The sequence below is a fragment of the Rhinolophus sinicus genome, chromosome 1, assembly GCF_057876585.1.
Source record: "Rhinolophus sinicus isolate RSI-liver-muscle chromosome 1, RSI-T2T, whole genome shotgun sequence".
Lineage (NCBI taxonomy): Eukaryota > Metazoa > Chordata > Mammalia > Chiroptera > Rhinolophidae > Rhinolophus > Rhinolophus sinicus.
In genome coordinates, this window is record NC_142501.1 from 90961296 (window position 1) to 90983056 (window position 21761).

Consider the following 21761-nt stretch of genomic DNA (forward strand, 5'->3'; position numbering starts at 1 on the left):
AAAAACTGATAAATTCTAGTGTGTGAGCAAGTAGAGAGGTATGGGAGTTTGCTTAACTGTTAACATTAGTTATGGTGGGGAGGTATAGAAGGAGAGGATATACTTTTAAAAATATATGTCTCTGTAGTTCACTGGCTGTGGTGAACTTGGACTTTTTAGGAAACAAATAGAACCATGTATAGGAAGAGTTGGTAGTTAAAGCAGAGTAGTGGATACGAACAGACACTGGAACCAGAGACCTTGGGTACACTTACAAGCTGCGTGGCTTTGGGCAAGTTACTTAACCTCTCTGAATTTCATGTCCTTATCTGTAAAATGGAGACTATAATAGTACCCACCTCAAAGCGTTTTTATGAGAATTAAATGAGGTAATATTTGTAAAATGTTTAATTTAGCACACTGCCTTGCACATAGTAAATGCTAAATGTGTTAACTCATTATAATTTTTATTACTACCTCCAGTATTATTGAGCACTTGCTCTAATCCACTCCTCATTTGATCCTCATAATAACTCCATAAGGTAACTCCTACTAATGTCACTATTTTAGAGAAGAAAACTGAGGCTTAGAGGTTAAGATTACATAGCTAGATACCGTGACACTGACTCTAGACTTGTTCCTCTTAACCATTGTGTGAAATGAGATGGATGCTGTTAAGTGACATCAGTCATTCAGCAAGTGCCCACCATCTGCTGGGCAGAACAAACAAAACGTGTGGGGAGAAGACAGTTTTTATACACATGCACACATAATATGTCACGTGGTAATCAGTGCTATTAAGAAAAATAATGTGGGGTGAGAGCGTGCTGTTGTGGATAGGATGAAGAGGAAAGGCCTCTGACCTTAGCAGAGACTTGAGTGCACAGAGCAAGTGGGCTGTGTACACATTTGAGGAAAGTGTTTCGGGAGAGGAAGTGTGGCGTGCCTGGCATGTTGGAAGAACAGCAAGGAAATCAGTGGAGCTGGAGCAAGATGATGATAAAGAAACAGGAGATGAGACCAGGGCAAGAATTTAATCTGTGAGGCATCATTAGTAGTGACCATATCATTTATTGGCCAAAATTGGGCACTTTTGGTAGGGAAACTGGGTGATATTAGGAACGTTGCCAGGACAACCAGCGTAAACTAGGTCTGTCCCAACAAACCTTACTCACAGGTGATCACAAGGACGTGGCTGGGGCTGTGCTCTGCGTGAGCTGGGAAGGCGTTGCAGGGTTTCCAGCAGGGGATGGACATGGCCTGGGGTCACTCCTGCTGCCAGACTGTAGGGTGTGAGGGCAGGAGCATAGAGACTAATGAGAGATGGTGGCCAGGACGGGGAGGAGTCAGGAACAGTCAGATGTTGGATAGCTTTTGAAGTGACAGCTGACGGGACCTGCTGATGGATTGGCTATGGGGAAGGAGAATCAATAATTCAAAGATTTCTGACCTGGGCAGTTGGAAGGCTGGAGTTGCCATTCACTAATATGAGGAGATGGGGAGGAGAGCAGGTTTGGCAGGAAAAATCCAGAGTTTGGTTGTAGACCTGTTAAGTTTGAGATGCCACTCAAATCTCCAAGTGAGGGGGTGAGTGAGTAAACTAGATATCTAAACTTGGAGTTCAGGGAGTGGTCAAGGCTGAAACTAGGGAAGCCATCCACATACAATGGTGTTCCAAAGAACCAGATGAGATTAGCGAGGGTGGGGGTGCAGCAAGGGAAGAGAAGTTATCCAGCCGGTAAAGGTAAGCTTGTAGCCAAAGGAGTGAGGAGTGGCCTGTCGGGCAAGAGGGTAATACCAGGGACCACAGCTCTGTGCTTGATAAACGTCTGTACTCCGTGATAGTGGGGCGGGAGGGTAGTGTTCATATGCTACTTTTATTCTCGAAAAAAAGCTTCTGGCTTCCAGTCAGGGGACAAAGGCAGGTGCCTGCACGGAGTTTGGGGTGGGCAGATGGAAACAATCCAGGTTGTCCTGTAAAATCTAGGTCTCCTTGGGGGCAGTGACTTACTTCCCTTCCCAGACCCCCAGCCCATCACTCTCTCTTACCCGGCATCATTTTTCTTAATAGCGCTTATTACCACGTGACATATTATGTGTGCATGTGTATAAAAACTGTCTTCTCCCCACACGTTTTGTTTGTTATGCCCAGCAGATGGTAGGCACTTGCTGAATGAATGAATGATGCCACTGTTAATAGCATCCATCTCTTTTCCAGCCACTCCACCTACTTCCCAAATACCTACTCTAGACCTGCTTCATTATGAGGGCTTCCCTGACCACCGGGATCCTCTTCTCTGAATACCAGGACCTTATTTAGTGCTTCTTTGTGTACCATGTCATGTTACCAAGCCCACCCTGCATGCATGAAGCAGAGTTATGTCGTGGAAACAGCACAGGATGCGAGACAGACCTAGGGTGGAAATCCAGCCCAGACATGCAAATAGCGATGGCGGAGCTGTCCGCTGTGCCTGCCTTCCTGCGCTGGGCTGGTTCCTCAGCCTCCATTTCTTTACCGTAAACGGGTCTCCGCAGTATTGGCTTCACAGGGTTCCCATGAGGATTAACTGGGCAGCAGTGGGAAGACTGTGGACTTTGGAACCAAACAGTTTGAATCCCAGTTTGGCCATTTATGGGATCTTGAGCAAAGCCTGTAAATTCTTTAAACCTGTTTTATTATTGGGAGATTGGGGAGAGTAATACCTTACAGGGTAATCATGCATTGGAAATAACGAATATAAAATGCCTGTCCATGTGTAAAGAACTAGTACAATGAATACTAAAGGAGCTAGCTGTCTGTTGCTGGTCTGCATGACACAGATGTTAGTTTAGTTCACTCATGGGCCTAATTCCTCTCTCCAACTGATTGATGGCAGGTGGTAGCTGAGAGGTTAAGGAGCTTGCTGAAAGTTTCACACATATGTAGCAAGTCTAAGGGCTGGGATTCAGTTCCACATATTTATTTTCCCCCCCCCTTTCTTCCGCCTTCCTGCCTCCCCCCACTCCGGTTCAAGCCGTTGTTTCTCAGTCTAGTTGTGTAGGACCCAGCTCCCTGGCCCATGCTGGTATTATGAGCCTGGCGCTCCCCGCACCCCCCCCGCCCCGGCTGAGGCAGTCGGTCGCTGGTCGGCCACTCACAGCAGCTCACGGCAGCTCTCGCCAGCTGCCGGCCACTTACGCTGGCCACCAGCTGCTCGTGGCAGCACACAGTAGCCCACAGTAGCACACAGTAGCCCACGGCAGCTCATGCCAACCTCCAGTTGCTCATGGCAGCCCAGCTCCTGGAAGAGCCATTGTTCACAATCGTAGTTGTAGAGGGTGCAGCTCACTGGCCCATGTGGGTATCAAACTGGCAGCATTGGTGTTAGGAGCACGGCGCTCCAACCACCTGAACCTCTGGGCCAGCCCTCCAGATATTTCTTGTTGGAAGCTGGTTCTGACACAATGTTTGATCGATCACCCGCCCAGAGCCAGGCAAAGCAGCTATGTATACGTACTAGATATTCAATAAATGTAGTTAATTGACTGCTTATGCAACTTTCTCTTTAATTTCACAAGTCTCTCTTTTAAAGCTTTCTTCCCACTATGAGCCATTTAGTGCAACCATCAGAGCGCTAATAAACTGACCCAAGAAGCCAATTCAAAATAAAGAACAGACTGTGCAGTCTTTGTGAGAGGCCTGTACCTGTTTTGGATGGCGGTGAACTCCAGGGAAATGTAGCTCGGGGCGTCAGCCCACTCCAGGGAGTATTTGCATCTTACTCTACAAATTGGCCACAACAGGCTCTTTGAAAAATGGAAAACATTCCCCTAAGACCTGGGAATACTAAACAGTTAATAGAGTCCCAAAGGTTTTATGTATTACTAGGATGCCGACCGCTATCACAGGTCATTGAATATCAAAGTTTATGCTTAGGAAGCCAAAAAATAATCTAAGTTCTCTGTGCCTCACTTGTCTTCTCAAGTACTCCAGGTAGCAGAAAGTTCCAGAAACCATTTAGGTATCACACGGGTAAAACGAGAGTTACACAGATCAGAAAGATTGAAATATTAAGCTGTTAGCCGCACGTGCGCCTCAGTGGTAGTAGGTCTCCCTCCTGCTTTTCATCTGTGGCGCTTTCTTGTACACGGATTCCTTCTCCAAGGCATGCTGTCTTTACTTTCTCTGTTTTTCGACAAGGGTTAGAGGAATTTGTCCAATTTCGGAAGCAGTTTTTATCGGCTCATCTCTTTAGCTGTCCTTGAGTTCCTTTTTGTTTCCCAAGACCTCGTGGATTTGTTGGTTCCCTGAGGTCCTTTAAGCCAAATCAAGCGTACAAATTCAGGTTGCTTCTTAGCTCAGTCTTGGCAAAAAGGGCATAGAGCCGAGCTACTCACTCAGCTTTCAGTAGTTCTTGTGATAATTCTAGGGAAGTTTACCTGGAAAATTTTCTTGGCTTTGCAAGGTTAGTCAGTCACTTTCATTTTCTGGGCTTCCCACCACTTCCATATGTCTTCTGGGTGGGGGAATTTCAAACTGTATTTGACCCAGCAATGATTCTGTGCTGTCCCCGCTTCGTGCCAGCTGTCACTTCTGTCAGGCATGGTGGTAGACTTGGATCAGCCTGCTGGCTCAGGGGAAAGAGAGTGGTGGAAGAAATTGTTGGGGAGGGTGGGGGCCGGGCATGGGATAGAGGGTCTTGGAGTGAACTTTTATCCTGTTGAACTATTTGTGCCTCTTTAGCCAACATTCTGTTAACCCAGCGATATGAGTGGTTCTAGCTATACGGGCTATATGTGCTGGATAAGAGTTGTATAGATCAGGCCCCGCCGGTCATTTCACCAGCGACTTTGGCAAACTTGGTGAGGCTAGGGACAGTAGAGATCTATGAAACTGATCATTTAGTGTCGCATAAACAATGTGACTGCTTCGCCTGGGTTTCCAGGAAAGATGAATCGTTTCAGACATTCTGTTGTCTTGGTTAGCCCACATATCCTGATTTCGGGTTCAGAAAACATGGTCACTGACACGTCAAATAACCAGTTAACTTAATCAGATTTCACGTTTCTATTTATTGCACTTTTGCCTCTAGACACAGAGCTTGTGTTTTGACTGTGTGGGATATAAACCTTACACTAAGTAGTTTCATCAACCATCCTAGGAGTCAACATTTCACTGCATTTGTGAAGGGAAGAGTAGACCGGCAGAGATTACCCTGTGGTATTGTGACCCAAAGGAGATGTTTTAACAATCACACTGCAGTCAAATGGGCAGATTCTTATTTGTGAAGGTAGAAAACCAACATAAATGGTATCAGCTACTGGTGCTCCAACTTAGCTTCTTTCCCACTGAGTCTAAATTTCTCTCTATTCTCAAGTATACTTAGCATTTGTTTGTGTTTTAAAAAGTGGTTATTATCCCAGAGAAAAGGGTGTTTTTTCTTCCATGTAGAATGTTAATAGATAGTGTGGCAAAGGAGTATTTAATGTGCTTGTGGATATTTCCATGTATGTAGATTAAATAATTTTTTAATAAACGTGCTTAGAGAACAAAATGTAGTAAAAACAATAAAAGGTGGTATTTCAATGATGTAGTCATGTATTGAATGCCTTCCATATTTAAAGCTGTGGCTAAAGGTGGGGGGGCGGGGCAGGGGCAAAGGAGTGTGTGACACAGCTTTGCTTCCCAAGAACTCAGAAGCCTTCCTTTAAGGAATAATAGATTCTAGAGTAAGAACTGACCTGGGCCCAAACTGGCAGGCTTTCAGATACCCAGAGAAACTTGCCCTGCAGACTGTCTCTTTAGACACCGACTCTGTTTCCACAAGAGGGGCTATGCTTAGCCCTAGGATTCCAAACTATAAAATGCTGCCTGAGCACTCCTGATAACCCGGGAGCAGTCTCACACATGAGCAGGTTAGTTATGTGGTCTGAACGGCAGCCTGAACCAGAAGAGAGGTGACCTGGGATCTGTCCTGGCCCTGCCTCTGACTTGCTTGGTGACCTCAGACAGTGACCCCAGTCTTCGAGCCTTCAGGTTCTAATATGCACAATGTGGGGGTTTGCAACGATGAGTTCTAAGCTCGCTAGGCTACGACAGTTCTTAACTTTTTTTTTTTTTAAACCAAGCTTAAAATGAATTGATGGAGTATCATCTTCAAATACTCTGACAGATGATTGATTCACCTCATTGGTCCTAAGAAATGTGTTTTGAGCGTTGTCTGTCTGCGTGAGTCTGGAACTCCCTTTTCCTAAGGATGTTCTAGCTCTCGCATCTCCACATGGTCTGTAAGTCTCTTAAGTATTACAGAACTAACTCTGTGAGTCCGTGTCTTTAATATTTTCAGCTATATCTGCATTTTATGTGCCCCTTCTTTAAAACTATATTGGCTCTCCGGTATGTCCCACTTTTGTTTTAGGAAGAACTGTCAATTATTCAGAGTTGAGCTACTTTTGCATAGAAGACTCAGAAAGTCCCCATGATAAAACCACCTCTCCCTCCCATTGTGATTGAGCGGCAGGAATCTCACTGGCATTCCTGAAGTAAGCCCCACTCTTCCACCACCATGGGGACCCATGACCCAAGCTAAGGCCACTCAGACTGTCTTTCCTGGGGATTTGCATTCTGAGCAGAGACACACAGAGGTGTTTGGAGGTGAGTCATGGGCTGGCTGCTGAGATTCCAATCGCAGACCTGGTTCTCGGCCTTTTCTGGGGCCTGGCTGCAAGGTTCTTGCTTTGTTTCTGTGAGCTGCACTGTAGTTTTTCTCAATTATCTTTTGCGTAAGTTAGAAAGGAAGAGAGGGATGGGGGAGGGAAGAAAGAAGGAAGGAAGGAAGGGAGGGAAAGAGGGAGAGCGAGAGAAAGGAAGGAAGGAAGGAAAGAGGGAAGAAAAGAAAAGAAAGGAGGAAGGGAGGGAGGAAGGGGGGGCCGTGGTTCTAACTGCAGCAAACTGTAGTCAAGGACCTGTTTTTCCAGTTTTTGTTTTTAGCGCCCAGCCTTCACTGACAGATATGTGCTCCTTCCGCACATCACACAACTGGCAGACTGTCCTGGCGGTCTGTGTGTGAGGGGAGATGGTCCTGCCCTCCCAGGTTGATGTTGCCGTGTAGCAGATTGCACTGAAAGGCCCCACAGGCGTTCCCTGTGCTTCTGTGCCTGTCTCCTTAAGGACAGGGACTGACAGCGTGTGGACGCTATCCGCACCGCGCTGCACTTTCCAGGGGCCCACATATCTGAAACGTCTCTCTGAAGCTGGGATATGTGGAAACGGCTCCTTTCCAAACAGGCTAGTTCACTAGGACATCACTATCCCTGGGGAAAGCCTTCCCGTGGGCTCACTCAGAAGTTCTGCTTTTGCTCTTCCCTTCTTGGCTGGGATGCTCCAACCTGATCCCACCCACCCAGCACTGCTCCTTCTCTCACTGCCCCCTGCTGTCCCCCAGACTTCCTGCCACCATGTCTCTACTATGAAGACAGCAGCCTGTCTCCTCCTCCCCTCCTCCCCTCCCAGCTCCTGCTTTTATCTCTGGAAGAATGGGCAAAGTTTAGCAGTTTAAACGAGAGTGCCCTATCAAAAAAAGGGAACGCAGGGACTCAACAGACTTGTACACCCACGTTCATAGCAGCTTATTCACAGTAGCGAAAAGGTGGAAACAACCCTTGTGTCCATCGACGGGTGAATGGGGAAGCAAAGTGTGGCCTACCCATCCAGGGGAATGTGGCTCAGCCTTGAAAAGGGCAAAAGTTCTGACACTTGCTACCACACAGATGAACCAGAAGGACTTCATACTGTGAAATAAGCCGGACCCAAAAGGCCAAATAGCGTAGGATTCTGCTTATCTCGGGTATCTAGCAGAGTCAGATACACAGAGACAGAAAGTAGAATGGCAGTTGCCAAAGCCTTGGTGGGGAGAGACATGGGGAGTTATTATTTAATGGGTGTAGAGTTTCAGTTTATTCTGGAGCTGGATGGTGGCGATGGTTACACAACTGTGTGAATGTACTTATGCTACTGAACTGTGTACTTAGAAATGGTTAAGATGGTAAATTTTATGTTCATTATATTTTAACACACACACACACATACACCTAGAAATTAAGTTAAACAAAACTAGAATAAGCAAGAGTGCCCTAAAGAAAGAGCTTCCTGAGAGGCAGCTCTGGGTTGTGACTGTGACGTCTGTGCCATTGTGAGGGCCACATGGTGCTGAGATAGCCTTCGTCTGGTGGGGACGTTTCAGAATATTAGGGTCAGTGTCTGTCGTTCATTCAGTCTCTAGTCCAGAGTTGTGGCCAGAAGACACCTAATCAGTTCTATGATGAGAAACGTGCCAGGCCTCTCATGTAACCCTCCTTGTCATTCACTCATTTATCGACTCATTCATTCCAGATGCATCAAGTGCCTCATTTGGGAATATAAAAGCAGGCCCGGGTAATTGAACCCGTGTCTGAAGCTGGGATGTGTTGAAGTGGATAATTTCAATTGATTTATACAGTGGGAACACACTCAGAATGAGACCTAGCTCCTGCCAGCACAGTGCTAATTTTTAGCTTTTCCCCATATTGGGCTCAGTCAGAGGCCTCCCCAGATGCTCCCTTGGTAGTCCACTTAACTCCAGCAGCCACAGTGAATCCTGTGCCGTGATGCCCTGAGCCTTGTGCCGAAAACCAGCGTGGCCTTAAAACTGGTTTCCTGTGGGTCTCTGTGTTCCCAGCGGCAAAATGGAAATAACTCATGAGGTTGGGATAAAAATAAGAATGAGACCAGGAATATGAAAGAGGTCTGATGTAAAAACATTGAATGGATTGTGGTGGGATGGCTGACTCAGGGATAGGGGCTAACGTATAACTCAGGTCTCGACCCTTGATGTGGTCTAACCCTTGAAGTTCCGTTAAAATAGTATTTAGTGGGAAGGAGGAAAGCAGAGAGCCCACATTCCTGGCTTGGAGAGCTGTTACTGTCCTGCACGCCTGCCCTGTCCTGTTCATTGCCTCCTGCCCAAGAACAGGTTACAACAGCCTCAGCTTGGCTTTGGCAACTCCCCTTCATCAGACCTCACAAATCTAGCAGCTGGCAGCCCTTCAGATCAGAAAATGGATCTTATTTGTTTTCAAGCCTGATGCAGAAAAGAGAAGGGGCTCCATAAGATGCTTAAAAAAGCGAGTTGTTTTAAGAGGGGATATCAGATGGAGAGAGGGCTGGGAGGCTATGGCTTCTGGCTTCTGGCTCAAACCTGGTTCCTGTGTGGCCCCAGAAAACTTTCCTAGCCTCAGGGCCCCTAGTTCTTCCTGATTCCCTTGGATTCCACTGCTTTTTCTTTCAACAAACAAATGGGTCTGTGTAAGACACTTAAGAATTAAAAAAACAAAACAAAAACGAGTCAAGTGATAAGTGCTTGAAAATTTCAGCTCTAATATCTAGAGGTTGTGAGGTATTAGGCAGGTAAGTACCCTCCTACCTGCTCAGGGCCTCAGTTTTCTCATCCGTAAAATGGGAGTAATATTAATACCTACCTAAAAGGATTGTTATTAAGATTAAATGAGACAGGGGTGGCCGGATGGGTCAGTTGGTTAGAGTGGGAGCTCTGAACAACAGGGTTGCTGGTTCGATTCCTACATGGGCCAGTGAGCTGCACACTCCACAACTAGATTGAAGGCAATGAGCTGCCGCTGAGCTTCTGGAAGGGTGGCTGGATGGCTCAGTTGGGTAGAGCACGAGCTCTCAACAACAAGGTTGCCGTTTCAATTCCCGCGTGGGATGGTGGGCTGCGCCCCCTGCAACTAAAGATTGAAAATGGCGACTGGACTTGGGACTGAGCTTCGCCCTCCACCACTAGATTGAAGGACAACGACTTGGATCTGATTGGCCCTGGGGAAACACACTGTCCCCTAGTATTCCCCAATAAGATTTATTAAAAGAAAAAAGAAAACAAAGATTAAATGAGACAATGCATGTCAGGTGCTTAGCACGCTGACCGGCCTAGGCAAATACACACATGTTAGCTGCTGTGGTTATCCTCTGTTAAATGCACATGGTACTAACCTGTTAGTGGGTTAAGCGTTAATGTATGGAGGAGGGCTTTGTAAACAGTGTTGTTCCCTGCCCAGGACCCTTCTGGCTTTTTACTGTAGTCACCCCACAGTCTTCATAATTAACATGGTTGTTATCAAATATTTCCCACTTTTCCCCTTCGGTCTCATTAACTGGCTAGGTGATGCTCTCTTTTCTCTCTTTCAAAGCCACATTCTCCAAACTTTGTCCTTTGCCTCCTCTGGTCTTTTTTCCAATTTTCGGTTTTCTTCCTTCTGGTTCCTACTGTTTCTTTCTGTAACCGCATCTGTTCCTGACAGTCCTCTAAGAAGTATAACTGGAAACCACCCTCTCCCATGAGTTGGGTGTAGCCACCTGCTCTAGCTGGGAGAGGGTGCTCCTGGGACCTTGGGCCTCCACTGCTCCCTCCTTCCACCTGAAAAGTGGTGGAAGAAAGAGCATTGACTTTTGGGTTCTAGGCTGCTGTCCCCCCACGGCTCCAAACCCTCAGAGCTTCCATGGGCAACGCCACACTTCACGTGCGTCCTGCTGAGGAATCCTGCTAAACTGCGCCGATGCCATCCGAAGGAATCAGGGCTTTCCTGCACCTGTGCTGTTTCTCCCGAACTCTCTGGGACCCTGAAGACCAGTTGCCTCATCCCAGGACATGCTTGCAGTGCATTTTGCCTGAGGTCCCTGCAAGTCTGGAAAATCCTCTCGTAACATCACATCATTAGCATCCAGTTAGCCCCGTGTCTGATGTGCACCTTCCCGTTACATAGAGCAGAACTGCTTGCATCCCTGCAGGTGGGCACGGGTGTGAATGCCACAGCACATAGGAGTCCACAGACATGTTGGCCCTTTTGTGTACTGTGACATCCACCCTAACTAACTGCTCCTGGGAATGGATGGAGCTGAACGTCTCTGTTGGCACCTCTGTCTATCGCAGCAGTTAGCACAGTACTAAGTCTACAACAAGTGCTCAATAAGTGCCTGGGGGTTGATTCATTTATTTACCTTTCCCAACCTGCTGATTCCTTACTCTGACAACCACTGAAATTCCTCTTTGAAGACTCCAGGAAGGAAAAGATCGTCCCACATCTTCCTCCACTTTCCGAAGCGTGTCTGTCCCAATCTAAAAAGAAGACTGGAAAGACGAGCCTATGGGGTTTGGAAGGACCCTAAAAACTCCTAAGTGGGCCTTGTGTAGGTTGACCAGATGATGAAAGCACCTCTTCCATGGGCATGGGCCAATTTTAGAAATCCGGAACTCTGTTACCTCTAGATTTGCCTGAAACCATCCCATTTCATCAAGGGTCTTCAGTCAAAATTCCCCTCGGCTAGAACTGTTTGTGGCTATAATTATTCTGTCATAACACTGCCTAGTAAATGGCGGCTTCCATGTTGTGGGGATTGTTTTTGTTTTTTGTCTGGTATTTGTAATGATGATAGTGATGATGACAATATCCTCAGAGCCTCGCCAAACCTTCTGGGGCCTCTACTCACCAAATCCATGGCCGGGGAATGGAAAGTCACTAAGCTGGGCTGAGTATAGACAGACTTATTTCCCAAAGCAGCGGCAGCAGGCTCAAATGAGCATTAGCCTCTTATCTCCTCTCCTTATCTCCACCTTAAAGTTTTATCCTTGAGTCTGTATGTTGGGTGAGCAGGCAACACTGATAGCAGGGCTGAAACAAGTACATACCCGGCACAGCTCTGGTGCCCTCTTTTGGGTCTCCTTTAGGCGGCACCCATCAGGGCCATAGGTACCCTTCCTTGTGTCTTACTGGCAGGTCTCGACCTGCCCACAGCCACAACCATTACAGCAGCTCAGGTGCTAGCTTGGCAAGGAGCTAGCTGGCTGGCTGTTCTGGTTCCTGAGCCTGGCTCTGAGCAGCAGCAGCTTGGGGGACAGATTTTTTGGGGGAGAGGCTCATCAGAGCCCTACCTATATCTGTCTTCTGCTCATCAAAGAGTAGCTAGGGAGACCTTGGAATCCCACCTCTCTCCTTCTCCTTGCCCCACCCACCCCACCCCTGACACCTGTGCTGTGAGGGCGAGTGAGATGGAGTTGCCCAAACCACACATAATCCTTCTCTGGGCCAACCCCTGCTCTCTCTCACACATGGCTGGATTGTTCATCTGCAGGTTGAGAAGAAAGAGGCTCAAAAACCAGAAAGAGGGTTTCTGGCAGGCCTATGCCAGATGCTTTCATGTCCAATTTTCTAGCTGTTTTGAGATATGTGGGTCTCCATACTTCCTCTTGCGTTTCGGAGAACATCAGTGGCCAATGTAGAGTAATCTGGAGGGTATGTGTGTTTGTGTGTGTGTGTGGCAGGTGTTGGGTGGGCGAGTTGAGAGGTAATTGGGGAAAGATGGGAAGGGACAGACTGGTGACTAAATGAGTACCTGACACAAGTATTAATGACAGTGATGTAGAGGTGGACAAAAATTCTCAAGTATATTCGATAGAGAGTAATGGAATTAAGGACACAGGCTTTTGTCCTGGGTTCAAATACTAGCCTCTGTCACTTACTACCTTTGTGACTTTCAGCAAGATTTTAACCTCTAAGCCTTGTTTTCCTGTAGGGTTGTTGTGTTAAATAAAATCATCTGTATTTCATTTAATATAAACATAAGTGTATATATGCCTGACACATAAATGTTAACTGTTAAGGTTACATTAGTAATTATTTCTCCTGCATCAAGTTCCCCGGGGTGTTAGGGGCTGGTTAAGCCACGTAGCTGTTGGAGCTTTGGGTTTGTCTTAGAGACTCCCAACCAGGTGACTGTCCCTGGCTTCATCCCTGGCTGTCTGTGCCACGTCAGGTTCCTGGAGGGGTCCAGGCCCTACTGGTTTCTAGCCATAGCAGCTTTGTTCCACTGAGAATGCATGACTGACCCTCGAGTGTGCTCCAAGGTCAGAGTCACAGTTCCTGCTTTTTTCGTCCTGGGACTCGGTGCTGGTTCCTGGCATTTGTGGAACGATGCCCTGGGTGTCACAACCTCCTGTTCCCCCGCCAACCTCTTGTTCTCTAAGGGACAAGGGCTCTGTCTCTGTTCAGCTCTGTTCAGCTGCTCTGAATTTCATCTCCTTTGCTCTGTACAGACACTGGGCTTCTTAGCAAATTGTCCTCCCTGGATCTTTGAGTCCTTGACACCTGGTGGAGCCTGTGCAGCCAGCCCTACTGGGCTCTTCCTCAGCCCCACGTTCCCGTGGCCCAGGAGGTGTCAGTCCTTCCCTTCTTGCAAAGTGTGTTTTAGCTCAGGAGCCCTGCCCCACGGCTGGAGATGGCGTTTCAGAAATACCATTTCCATTGCCTCTGCCTGCTGGATACCCCCACCCCCAGTGCTTCCACTTCTCTTTCAGGCATTATTCTCAGGTCCACCTCTCCTGTTGACACCCCAGCCTAGGCTCCCCATCTTAGTAAATGGCAACTCCAGCCTTCCAACTGGCCATGTCAGAATCTTCAAACCATTCCTCATTCCTCTCCCCATAGCCAATGCATCAACAAGTCGTGTCGGCTGTACCTTCACAATCCCAAATCTGCCTGAGCAGCGAGGGACTCCCTTTCTTCCTGGTGTGAATGTCGGTGTTGATCACATGACGTATCAGCTAGAGAATCAAACCAGAGGTCAGGAGAAAGGAATGCGAGTTTTGGCTCTGTCACATTGCAACTAATAATAAAATAAGCTGCAATGTGTTATGTGCTTTTTATGTTGCAGGCACTAAGTCCTTTACCTGGATTATCGTATTCACTCTGTGACTTTGGGCTGATGACTTCACCTCTGTTTCTTCATCTCTAACATGGAGATGACAACAGTTCACAGGGAGGTTGTGAGGATGCAGTGAAATAATGCATGTGAGAGTCTTTGAGAAAAGGCCCCAACACATCTACATATGCCATATTTTCACCAGAGACCCAAAATGGACGTCTCCAGGCCTTTGAAGAGTCCACACTGCACAGACAAGGGGTGTTGGCGAAGTTCCCACCGATGGTGAATATGATAGCCCAGCTTTGTGAGGGCAGAGTGTGAGGCCCATGGTGGTGCTTTATCTGTCACCTGAGATCGGGGTGTCTGTCTCCTGGACAAATGTGACACCTGTTGCAGGAGAAACAGGCCCTGGCAGCTGGCACTCTGGGAGGAGAGGTCTGGCCAGGAGCATGAGGAGTTCACTTACTAGAGGGCAAGTGACAAACGTTAATAGTTAAATCAGCTCATTCTTTAGCTCCAAGTTCCCCTAGGGGGCTAAGCAGTGCCTGTGTATCCACTGGCAGGGTTAACACGAAGGAAAAGACAAGGGAAAAGGGAACACCAAATGCTTAGCACAGCGTCTGACTCCTCACATGCACTCAGTGAATAGTACATGTGTGTGCGCGCATGCGTGGTGGGGGGGATGGATGGATGTGGATGGAGGAACAGAAAGCAGTATCCGTGAAACACAGGAAGTGTTATCTATTGCTCCGGCACCACCGAGTCACTGCTGGCCCACAGTCCACTTGCTTCTCTGGTCCATAAGCACAGAAAGAAGACAGTGAGAGAGCTACTGGCCATTTGCAGTTTGTAGAATTCTAAAGGGGCTAGCACTCACATCTATAGACTCCTAAGTCCAAAACCCCAAAGTCAGGAATTGTTAGGGGGAAGGAATGCTTACTGAGTATTCACTGCGTGTGTCAGACACCCCACTAGGTCTGACACACATAATTTAGTCCTCACAGTGGTCCTATGGGGCAGGTGTTTTTATCCCCACCATCCGGAGGAATACACAGAGGCCAAAGAGGTTAAATTACTTGTTCAAGCAGTCACTGTTTCTAAGTGGTAGCTGTACAATTTGACCTTTCTTACTCCAAAACCTTGCTTATCTTTCTACTGTATTGTGAAGTTTGCAAAGCAAATTTCCTACTCTTTAAATTACTGAAGGCTGGACTGAGCTGTTGACTATCCAGGTATTTCAAAGCCACCCCAACTCACCTGTGACCCAGGGTCAGGGCATGCTTAGGTTTAACCTCGCTGATCTCCCTTGCCCCACAGTAGGTTTGTTTTTGTTCACTGAGACCCCCCTCCCTCTTCCTTTCTTTTAAAGAGAAATAGAGCTGGACACTAGTTAAAGGTGATACAGACAGATTTTGTTCAGTACTGTCACAATATGGGAGAGACTTCAGGCTAGAGCTGAGCTCAGTTCTGAATACAACAAAGGCAGCTGGGTATTTACAGCCAAGCAGCAGAATGAGGGGGTCGGTGGGTAGAAAATGACTAAAAGGAGACATCAAGGGTAGGGGGACTCTTGCTAAACAGACTTAACAGGAGTCTTTCTAAAAACTAGGCTAGGCAGGCCACAGATGGGGCCCGAGGGTGAGGCGTCAGGGGAGCCTATCTTCAGGTTTAGAGAGAGTCGCTGTCACTTCCAGCAAGTGCCAGGACAAGACATGCTGAAGATCTACAGGGCTAGTTCATTAAACTTAGGGTAAGTGTCTGACCTTTGCTGTGATTTCCAAGAGTCGTAAGAATCTGGCTGGAATTGAAAACTAGTCATGTGAAGGAATGTGCATCTAAGAGACACTGTAGCTCCCATGATAGGGGAAACAGCATTTTTAGTATTCTTTCCTCACTACTTTGTCTGGAAGTAGACAGTTTTTAGTCATAAGCGTGAGGTCAAGGAAGAGATGGCCCAACCATTCAGAGGCAGAAGCAAGGCAGGGCTCTGCCCTCCCCCCCCCCCACAGTGTGACTTATTTGTCACCTGGGCACCTGAGGCCCCAACCACTAGCCCGCAGCTCCTCGGGCTTGGGAAGGAATGGGGCTGTTAACATTAGATGTGGCTGAGTTGGGATTCGCAGGTAAACAAACCACTTTGCCCTGAGCTCATTCAGAAATGCAGGGTGTATAGGGCTGGGAGTATTTGTTCTCTTTCTGCCTCACTCTCAAATCCTCGCCTCCTTCCACTGGCCCCAGAACCCTGCTTCCCCAGAGCACCCCCTGCATGAACGATTCTGACTGTCAGCTGGCCCGCCATGGAAACAGGAGAGACCTTGATGGCAGAGGGGTAAACCCACAGAAGTTCTTATAAACATAACGCGAGCAGAGGTTTAACGTCTGTGCAGAAACCCAAAGGCACGGGTCCCCAGCTGAGGCCTCTGCCCCCCAGGACTCCTCAACGTCTGTGCCAAGAAGTGCCCACAGGAGCAAATGTAGGCGGAATGAGAACATGCTGGCTTGTGAGACAGAGAGGCTCTCTGTTCTGATCCGGGCTGTTCTAATTCTGGCTTCGAAACAGCGAACTCTGTGACTTTAAACTCTGGGCTTCTCTTTCCCCATCTGTAAAATGGGGGTAATCAGACCTGGCCTATCTCGTAGATTCTTGTAAGGCTCATGTGAGATCATTCCTGGAAGGTGTTTAGTAAACTCTAAAAGGCCACACAAAGCTAAGACAGTAAGCAAAGCACCCCCCACCCCATTCTAATCTCTCCTAGAGCCAGTTATATGAACACTCATGCAAAACGTTGAGGTCCACCTTCTGTGGGCCTATATTTGTGAGCTGTGCTCTTTCCTTTGTGTCTGGTTGGCTGTCTGTGATTGCTGGTGTTTGCACAGAGGTTCCTGTGACAATTCTGCTTTCAGTCAGCTATTGGCTCCCAGGGATGAGACGTCAGTCTGACTCCGGTGTGCCGTGTCCACTGTGGGATTATAGGGGCGTGAAGATGGAGCTGTTGGAGGGAAAGCAGCAGCTCAGTGGAAATCCGCCTGAACACTTGGGTTCTAGTCTTAGCCTTGTCACAACTTGCTAAATGAGCCTAGATAAGGCATTTGACCAGGCAGGCTCCCATTTTTCTCATCTGAAGTGAGGGCTAGATGATCTTGAAAGCCCCTTCCAGCTCCTGATAGTCTGTGATTCCAGTTTATGGCTGACGTGGTTTGGTTCCACATAGTCTAACAGTCATGCCCAAGCAGTCCCATTGACATGTAGGAGGCTCTCCCCCCTCCCCACCAAATAGCCGTGCAACCACTGTACTCTGATTTCCCCCTACCCTAACACTCTGCATAGCTCCTTACCTCTTGGCTTGGTTGTGAATGAGTGTACCCAACAGTTTCCCATACCCCTTTCTTCATCGTTTGGCTTTTAGCCTTCGCAGCGGTGTGTAAGCCACCCCGTTCCAGACCCCTCAAGTTATAGACATCAGTAGTCACACAGCCTCCAGATCAATCCAGGAATATCTAGGCCTTGAATCTTATATCTCCAGGGGTTTATAAATTTGTTTGACACACACCAAGTCTCAGGTGCACCTTTTCCTGCCTCCCCCAGCTCTGCTTCTATCCAGCAACTCTGATTAATGTTGGGTAGCAGGAGGACTCCTCAACCAGACGCCCCATGGTCTCCCTGGGCTTGAAGGAAAGGGAACGTGTGCAGGGGAAAGCTTAGTTCCACTGCCTTTAACATCCATTTCCCCACAACAGCTTCAGGGAGAAATTAGTCTCAAGAGAACTAGGGAAGAATCAGCCGGTACTGGGTTACTCACTGGCTCCTTCTCTGAAAACAGCAAATTCTAATGGGATATGAGCTCATTTCCTCTCTCTCTGCCCAGTTGACTTTGGCCAAGGTTGTAACTATCTCCCAACACCACCACTCACACTTCATACCCCCCATATGAAGAGGGGTGTGGGGCAGCAGAAAGGAAGATGATGACCTCTATTATTCTCCCCAAATGTTACAGATTTATGAGGTCTTCAGGTGATGTTGACCTTGCTCCTCTCTTCTTCTTTCGTTTCCATAGGGTATGGCAGCTGGAGAGAACTGGCCAAGGCTCTGGCCAGCAGAAACATTCCAGCCGTGGATCCAAATCTCCAGTTCTACCGGCCCCAGAGGCTGGGCCCCCAGGTATGTGGCAGGGCCTCAGCTGCCCGTCCTTACAGCCTTAAGAGAAACCTCCGCTTTTCTGTGTAAGAGATGCAGAGGGGAAAGAGTCCTTGGAATGACAGCCTGGCATCACTGTATTTCCCGGGTGGGTGGGGAGAGACGCCCGTCCTGCGCTCCTCAAAGCCTTCGTCACTTGCTTCAAGGTGCCCATGTCCGAGTCCAGGCACATGCCCTCCGTCTCCAACAGCAGCATCGGGCTTGGGGCAGCACCATCCCGTCCCGCCTCTTGCCAGCATGAAGATGGGGCTGGTACTTTGGTTATGATCCCAGATGCTCGCTGCTAAGAGTCAGAGATGCTGCAGTAGATGGGCCCCCTTCCCTGAAAATAGCTGGGGGACAGACTGGTAATGGAACGTTTTCCCTATAGTGTTTCTTGGACCAATGGTCCCTAGTGAGGCAGGAGCAGCTGGGGGTTGGGGGTCAGGGGAATTGGGATCCAATTCAGCCTGGAGCCCTGAGGTTGAACCTCTCAGAGCCTAGAAGAGATATGGGTCCCCAAGACTGGACAATAACCAGACTGAACCTGTGCACCTGCACCATAGGGGTGTCCCCCAAGGGGCTCCCACTTGTTAGGACAAATAAGTGACAAATCTGGGCAGAGTCCTGGTGCGGCGGGTATAGAGGAAGGTGATGCAAGGTCTTTGCCCTCAGGAGAACCTGATCTAATTAGAAAAAAGCCTCTTCCAAATGGGAAGACAGAAAATTCAGGAAAGTAAGAGAACTTCAGGAGTATGCATTAAAGAAACTGTAAGGTGGTATTTTGCTGAGGGATAGAGTATGAGTGATAAATGGAGTGTCCCTGAGGTGGATACGCTTCCTGGCAGCTGGGCTGTGGCTCGTGACCCTCTACTTCCCCAGAGGTACTTTCAAGGGACCCAAGTCCTATTCCCACCCTAATATTCCCACCGAGTTCATTCTTCACTCTTCTGCCAGGACCAAGACTTTGAGCGAGGTGGGAGCAGTAACAGGAGCTACCTGAAGTGGAATAAGCCTGTCCCCTGGCTTTCAGAGGTAAGGGACTTTCTGCTCTCCCTGGTCTTTGAGGCGGTTAAAAAATAGCTTTCACAGATAATTCCAAAGACCACAGAAAATTTTCTTCCAGTGGTTATTATAAAATTTTTTTACCCAATTTGAAAAAAGAAAATTAGTTTTCTTCCTTAAAGGAGAAGTAACATTTGCTATGGGCCTACTGTGTGCCAGGCTTTGTGTATCATCCCGTATGAGCTTTATGACCCTGTAGGGTAGCATCACTATCCTCATTGTATATGTGAGAAAAACAAGGCTCAGGGAACGATATTCACGTCCGTGCCAATCCCCGATCTTAGAAACAGGCTTTCCAAACTGTTTTCCTTGAACCCTTAAGTCCCCTAAGATATTCCAAGAAGAAAGGAGCCCATTGTTAAATAAGGTTTAAAAGCTACATACTGCATTCTTGGAAATACACATCAGCACATGAAAGTGTCTGAGAAGTTCTGCCGTGATCTGTTTAACTTGGTTTAGCTCAGCATGTACCAAAGTTATTTGCCTCCTGAATTGCTTTTTTCCATGAAACCACTATTAACAGTTTATGAAACTAGTGTTTTAAGGAACATACACTTGGAGGAAAACTGCTTTTACACGTGTGAAAAAAAGCAGTTACACGTGTGAATAAAACTTGTCATGCCCACCTTGCTATCTATTATTTATATAGGATTTGATTCGTTTTATTTGATCAAGAAACTGAGGCTTAGGGAAGTGAATTAACCCGCTCAAGATTACCTTGAGTGAATGCTTTTGCCAAGATGTCATAGTACCGTGGTGCTTTGGGGGTGAACATTTTGAATTTGGGCTTCATATTTTACAACTTGTCCACCACCCAGTGTCTCTTAGTCCTGCGGCCTGTGGATGTAGATGACTTTTCTGGGCTGGGTGGTACTGGCCAGCCCATTGGCTTTATCCACACCTATCACTGATTCATCCCTTTAGCCTGGGTGATTTTATTTCCAATCCACCCATTTATTGTGGGCAGGAGTGAAGGAGGCGGCATCATCATGATAAATGTGACGTTAGGATTAGGTTAAACTGCCTTTGTTTAAAGCCCTGAGGGAGGATGGATTGCAACACTGGCACAAAGTACTAGGTGACATCATCAGGTAATTAGGCCCCACCCCACCTGGAAATGGTATTTTGAAAAGAAGGTGCCTTACAGACCATTGGGTCCAGTGATCCAACCTTCTCTCCTTTGAGCACATTTCGGATCATTTTTTAAATTAATCTTTTCATATGCTTATATATACCACTGTATTTCTTCTTTTTGGATTGCATATTTGTATCTTTTGCCTGTTTTTCATTGGGTTATTTTCATTTTCTGTTCATAAATTAGCAATATAAATTCATAAATTACATAAAATGTTTATAAATTAGTTTATCAACTAGCAATATAAACTGTTTGTTACTTGGAGATGTTTTTGCAATATATGGTGATTGGGTCATTTTTCTTTTCTTTTTGGATCACTTTTCTTGAAGCAATTATTTTGAAAGATTAAAACTACATAACATTCTGCATTTATTAATCATAACTTCCCCACTTTTTTGGCCAATTAAGGATTGAACTATATATATAAAATGAAAACAGTGAACAAATAATAAGATTAAAATAGGATTAACTTTTTAAAGAAATAATTGATCTTTTAGTAAGTGTGTATGGCCTTTTCGTGGTAAATGCCTGATTTCCACTGACTGTTTTTTTTTCAATATGAAAAGTAGCTTACAAAACCCCCATTACAGTCTTCATGGATCTTCAGGGACTCGCTGATCCACTCTTATTTTACTAACAAAGAAAATAAATAAGACCCTGAAAGGTTAAATAACTAACATAGACAGTCCCACAGCTGAACAGTGGTTCCAACTCTCTTCTAGCCCAAGAGGACCTCTCTTTTCCTATCTCCGTACCTGTCTCCTGCCTTCCGACATGTAGTTTGGGCAAAGAATGCTCAGGTTAATGAGACATCATTTATTGAACATGTACCAGCTGCCAGTGGCTATCAGGTTGTACTGTTATCCCCACTTTTCAGGTAATGAGTTAACTGACTCACTGAAGGTAGACACAGCTCTGCTCTGTAGGTGAGCAAGCACAGAACATAAGAAGGCTGATGATGGTCTCTTCTTTGACTGTCTCCCTGCCCCAGCCTTTGGCTGGCAGCTCAGCATCTCTGAGGCCAGAAGTCAGCCTGGGAAGCAAAAGAATCTTAGGCATTCTACTTGGAGTGTCAGAGAGAGATGGCTGGGGGAGCTGGGCTTCATGGGGCAATTGCCCTTAAAAACTGTTCATATCAAACCAAATCTAAGACACCAATTAGCAAACCCCACTTATGTACAAATCTCAATGCCAAGTTATTCATTTACCAGTCAATATATGGGTCCATTGGCCAAAAACACTCTCTGCTATTCAAGATGCTTCCCCCAGAAAACCGAAAGTTATAAGAAAGAAACAAAATCAGATCAAAACAAGTCAGAGTTTTCATGGATCATGTGATATGGGCTTTGGGAAGGGTGGTGTCTTGTGAGGAGAGGGCTGGGATGCATATTCCTTCTCAGGCTTTCCCCTTTTTTTGTTACAGTTTTATTGGGATATAATTCATATACCATATAATTCACCCATTTAAAAGCACTAATGTACTTTCTGTCTCTCTAGATTTGCATGTTCTGAATATTTCATATAAATGGAATCATACACTATGTGTCCATTTGTGTCTGGCTGCTTTCACTTAGCATAACATTTTCAAGGCTCATCCATGTTGTAGCATGTGTCAGTGCTTCCATTTCTTATACTGCTGAATAATATTCTACTGTGTGGATGTACCCCGTTTTATTTAT

At 46.8% G+C, this 21761-nt stretch overlaps 1 protein-coding gene across 1 annotated transcript in view; it reads left to right on the forward strand.

Annotated features, from left to right (window-relative positions):
* B4GALNT3 (beta-1,4-N-acetyl-galactosaminyltransferase 3) overlaps window positions 1-21761 on the forward strand; it is an 89300-nt gene that overhangs the window by 46039 nt on the left and 21500 nt on the right. The window contains exons 2-3 of the mRNA XM_019711334.3: window positions 17764-17867; window positions 18840-18917. Coding sequence (XP_019566893.2) covers window positions 17764-17867; window positions 18840-18917 — 182 coding nt within the window. The remainder of the gene's footprint in view (window positions 1-17763; window positions 17868-18839; window positions 18918-21761) is intronic.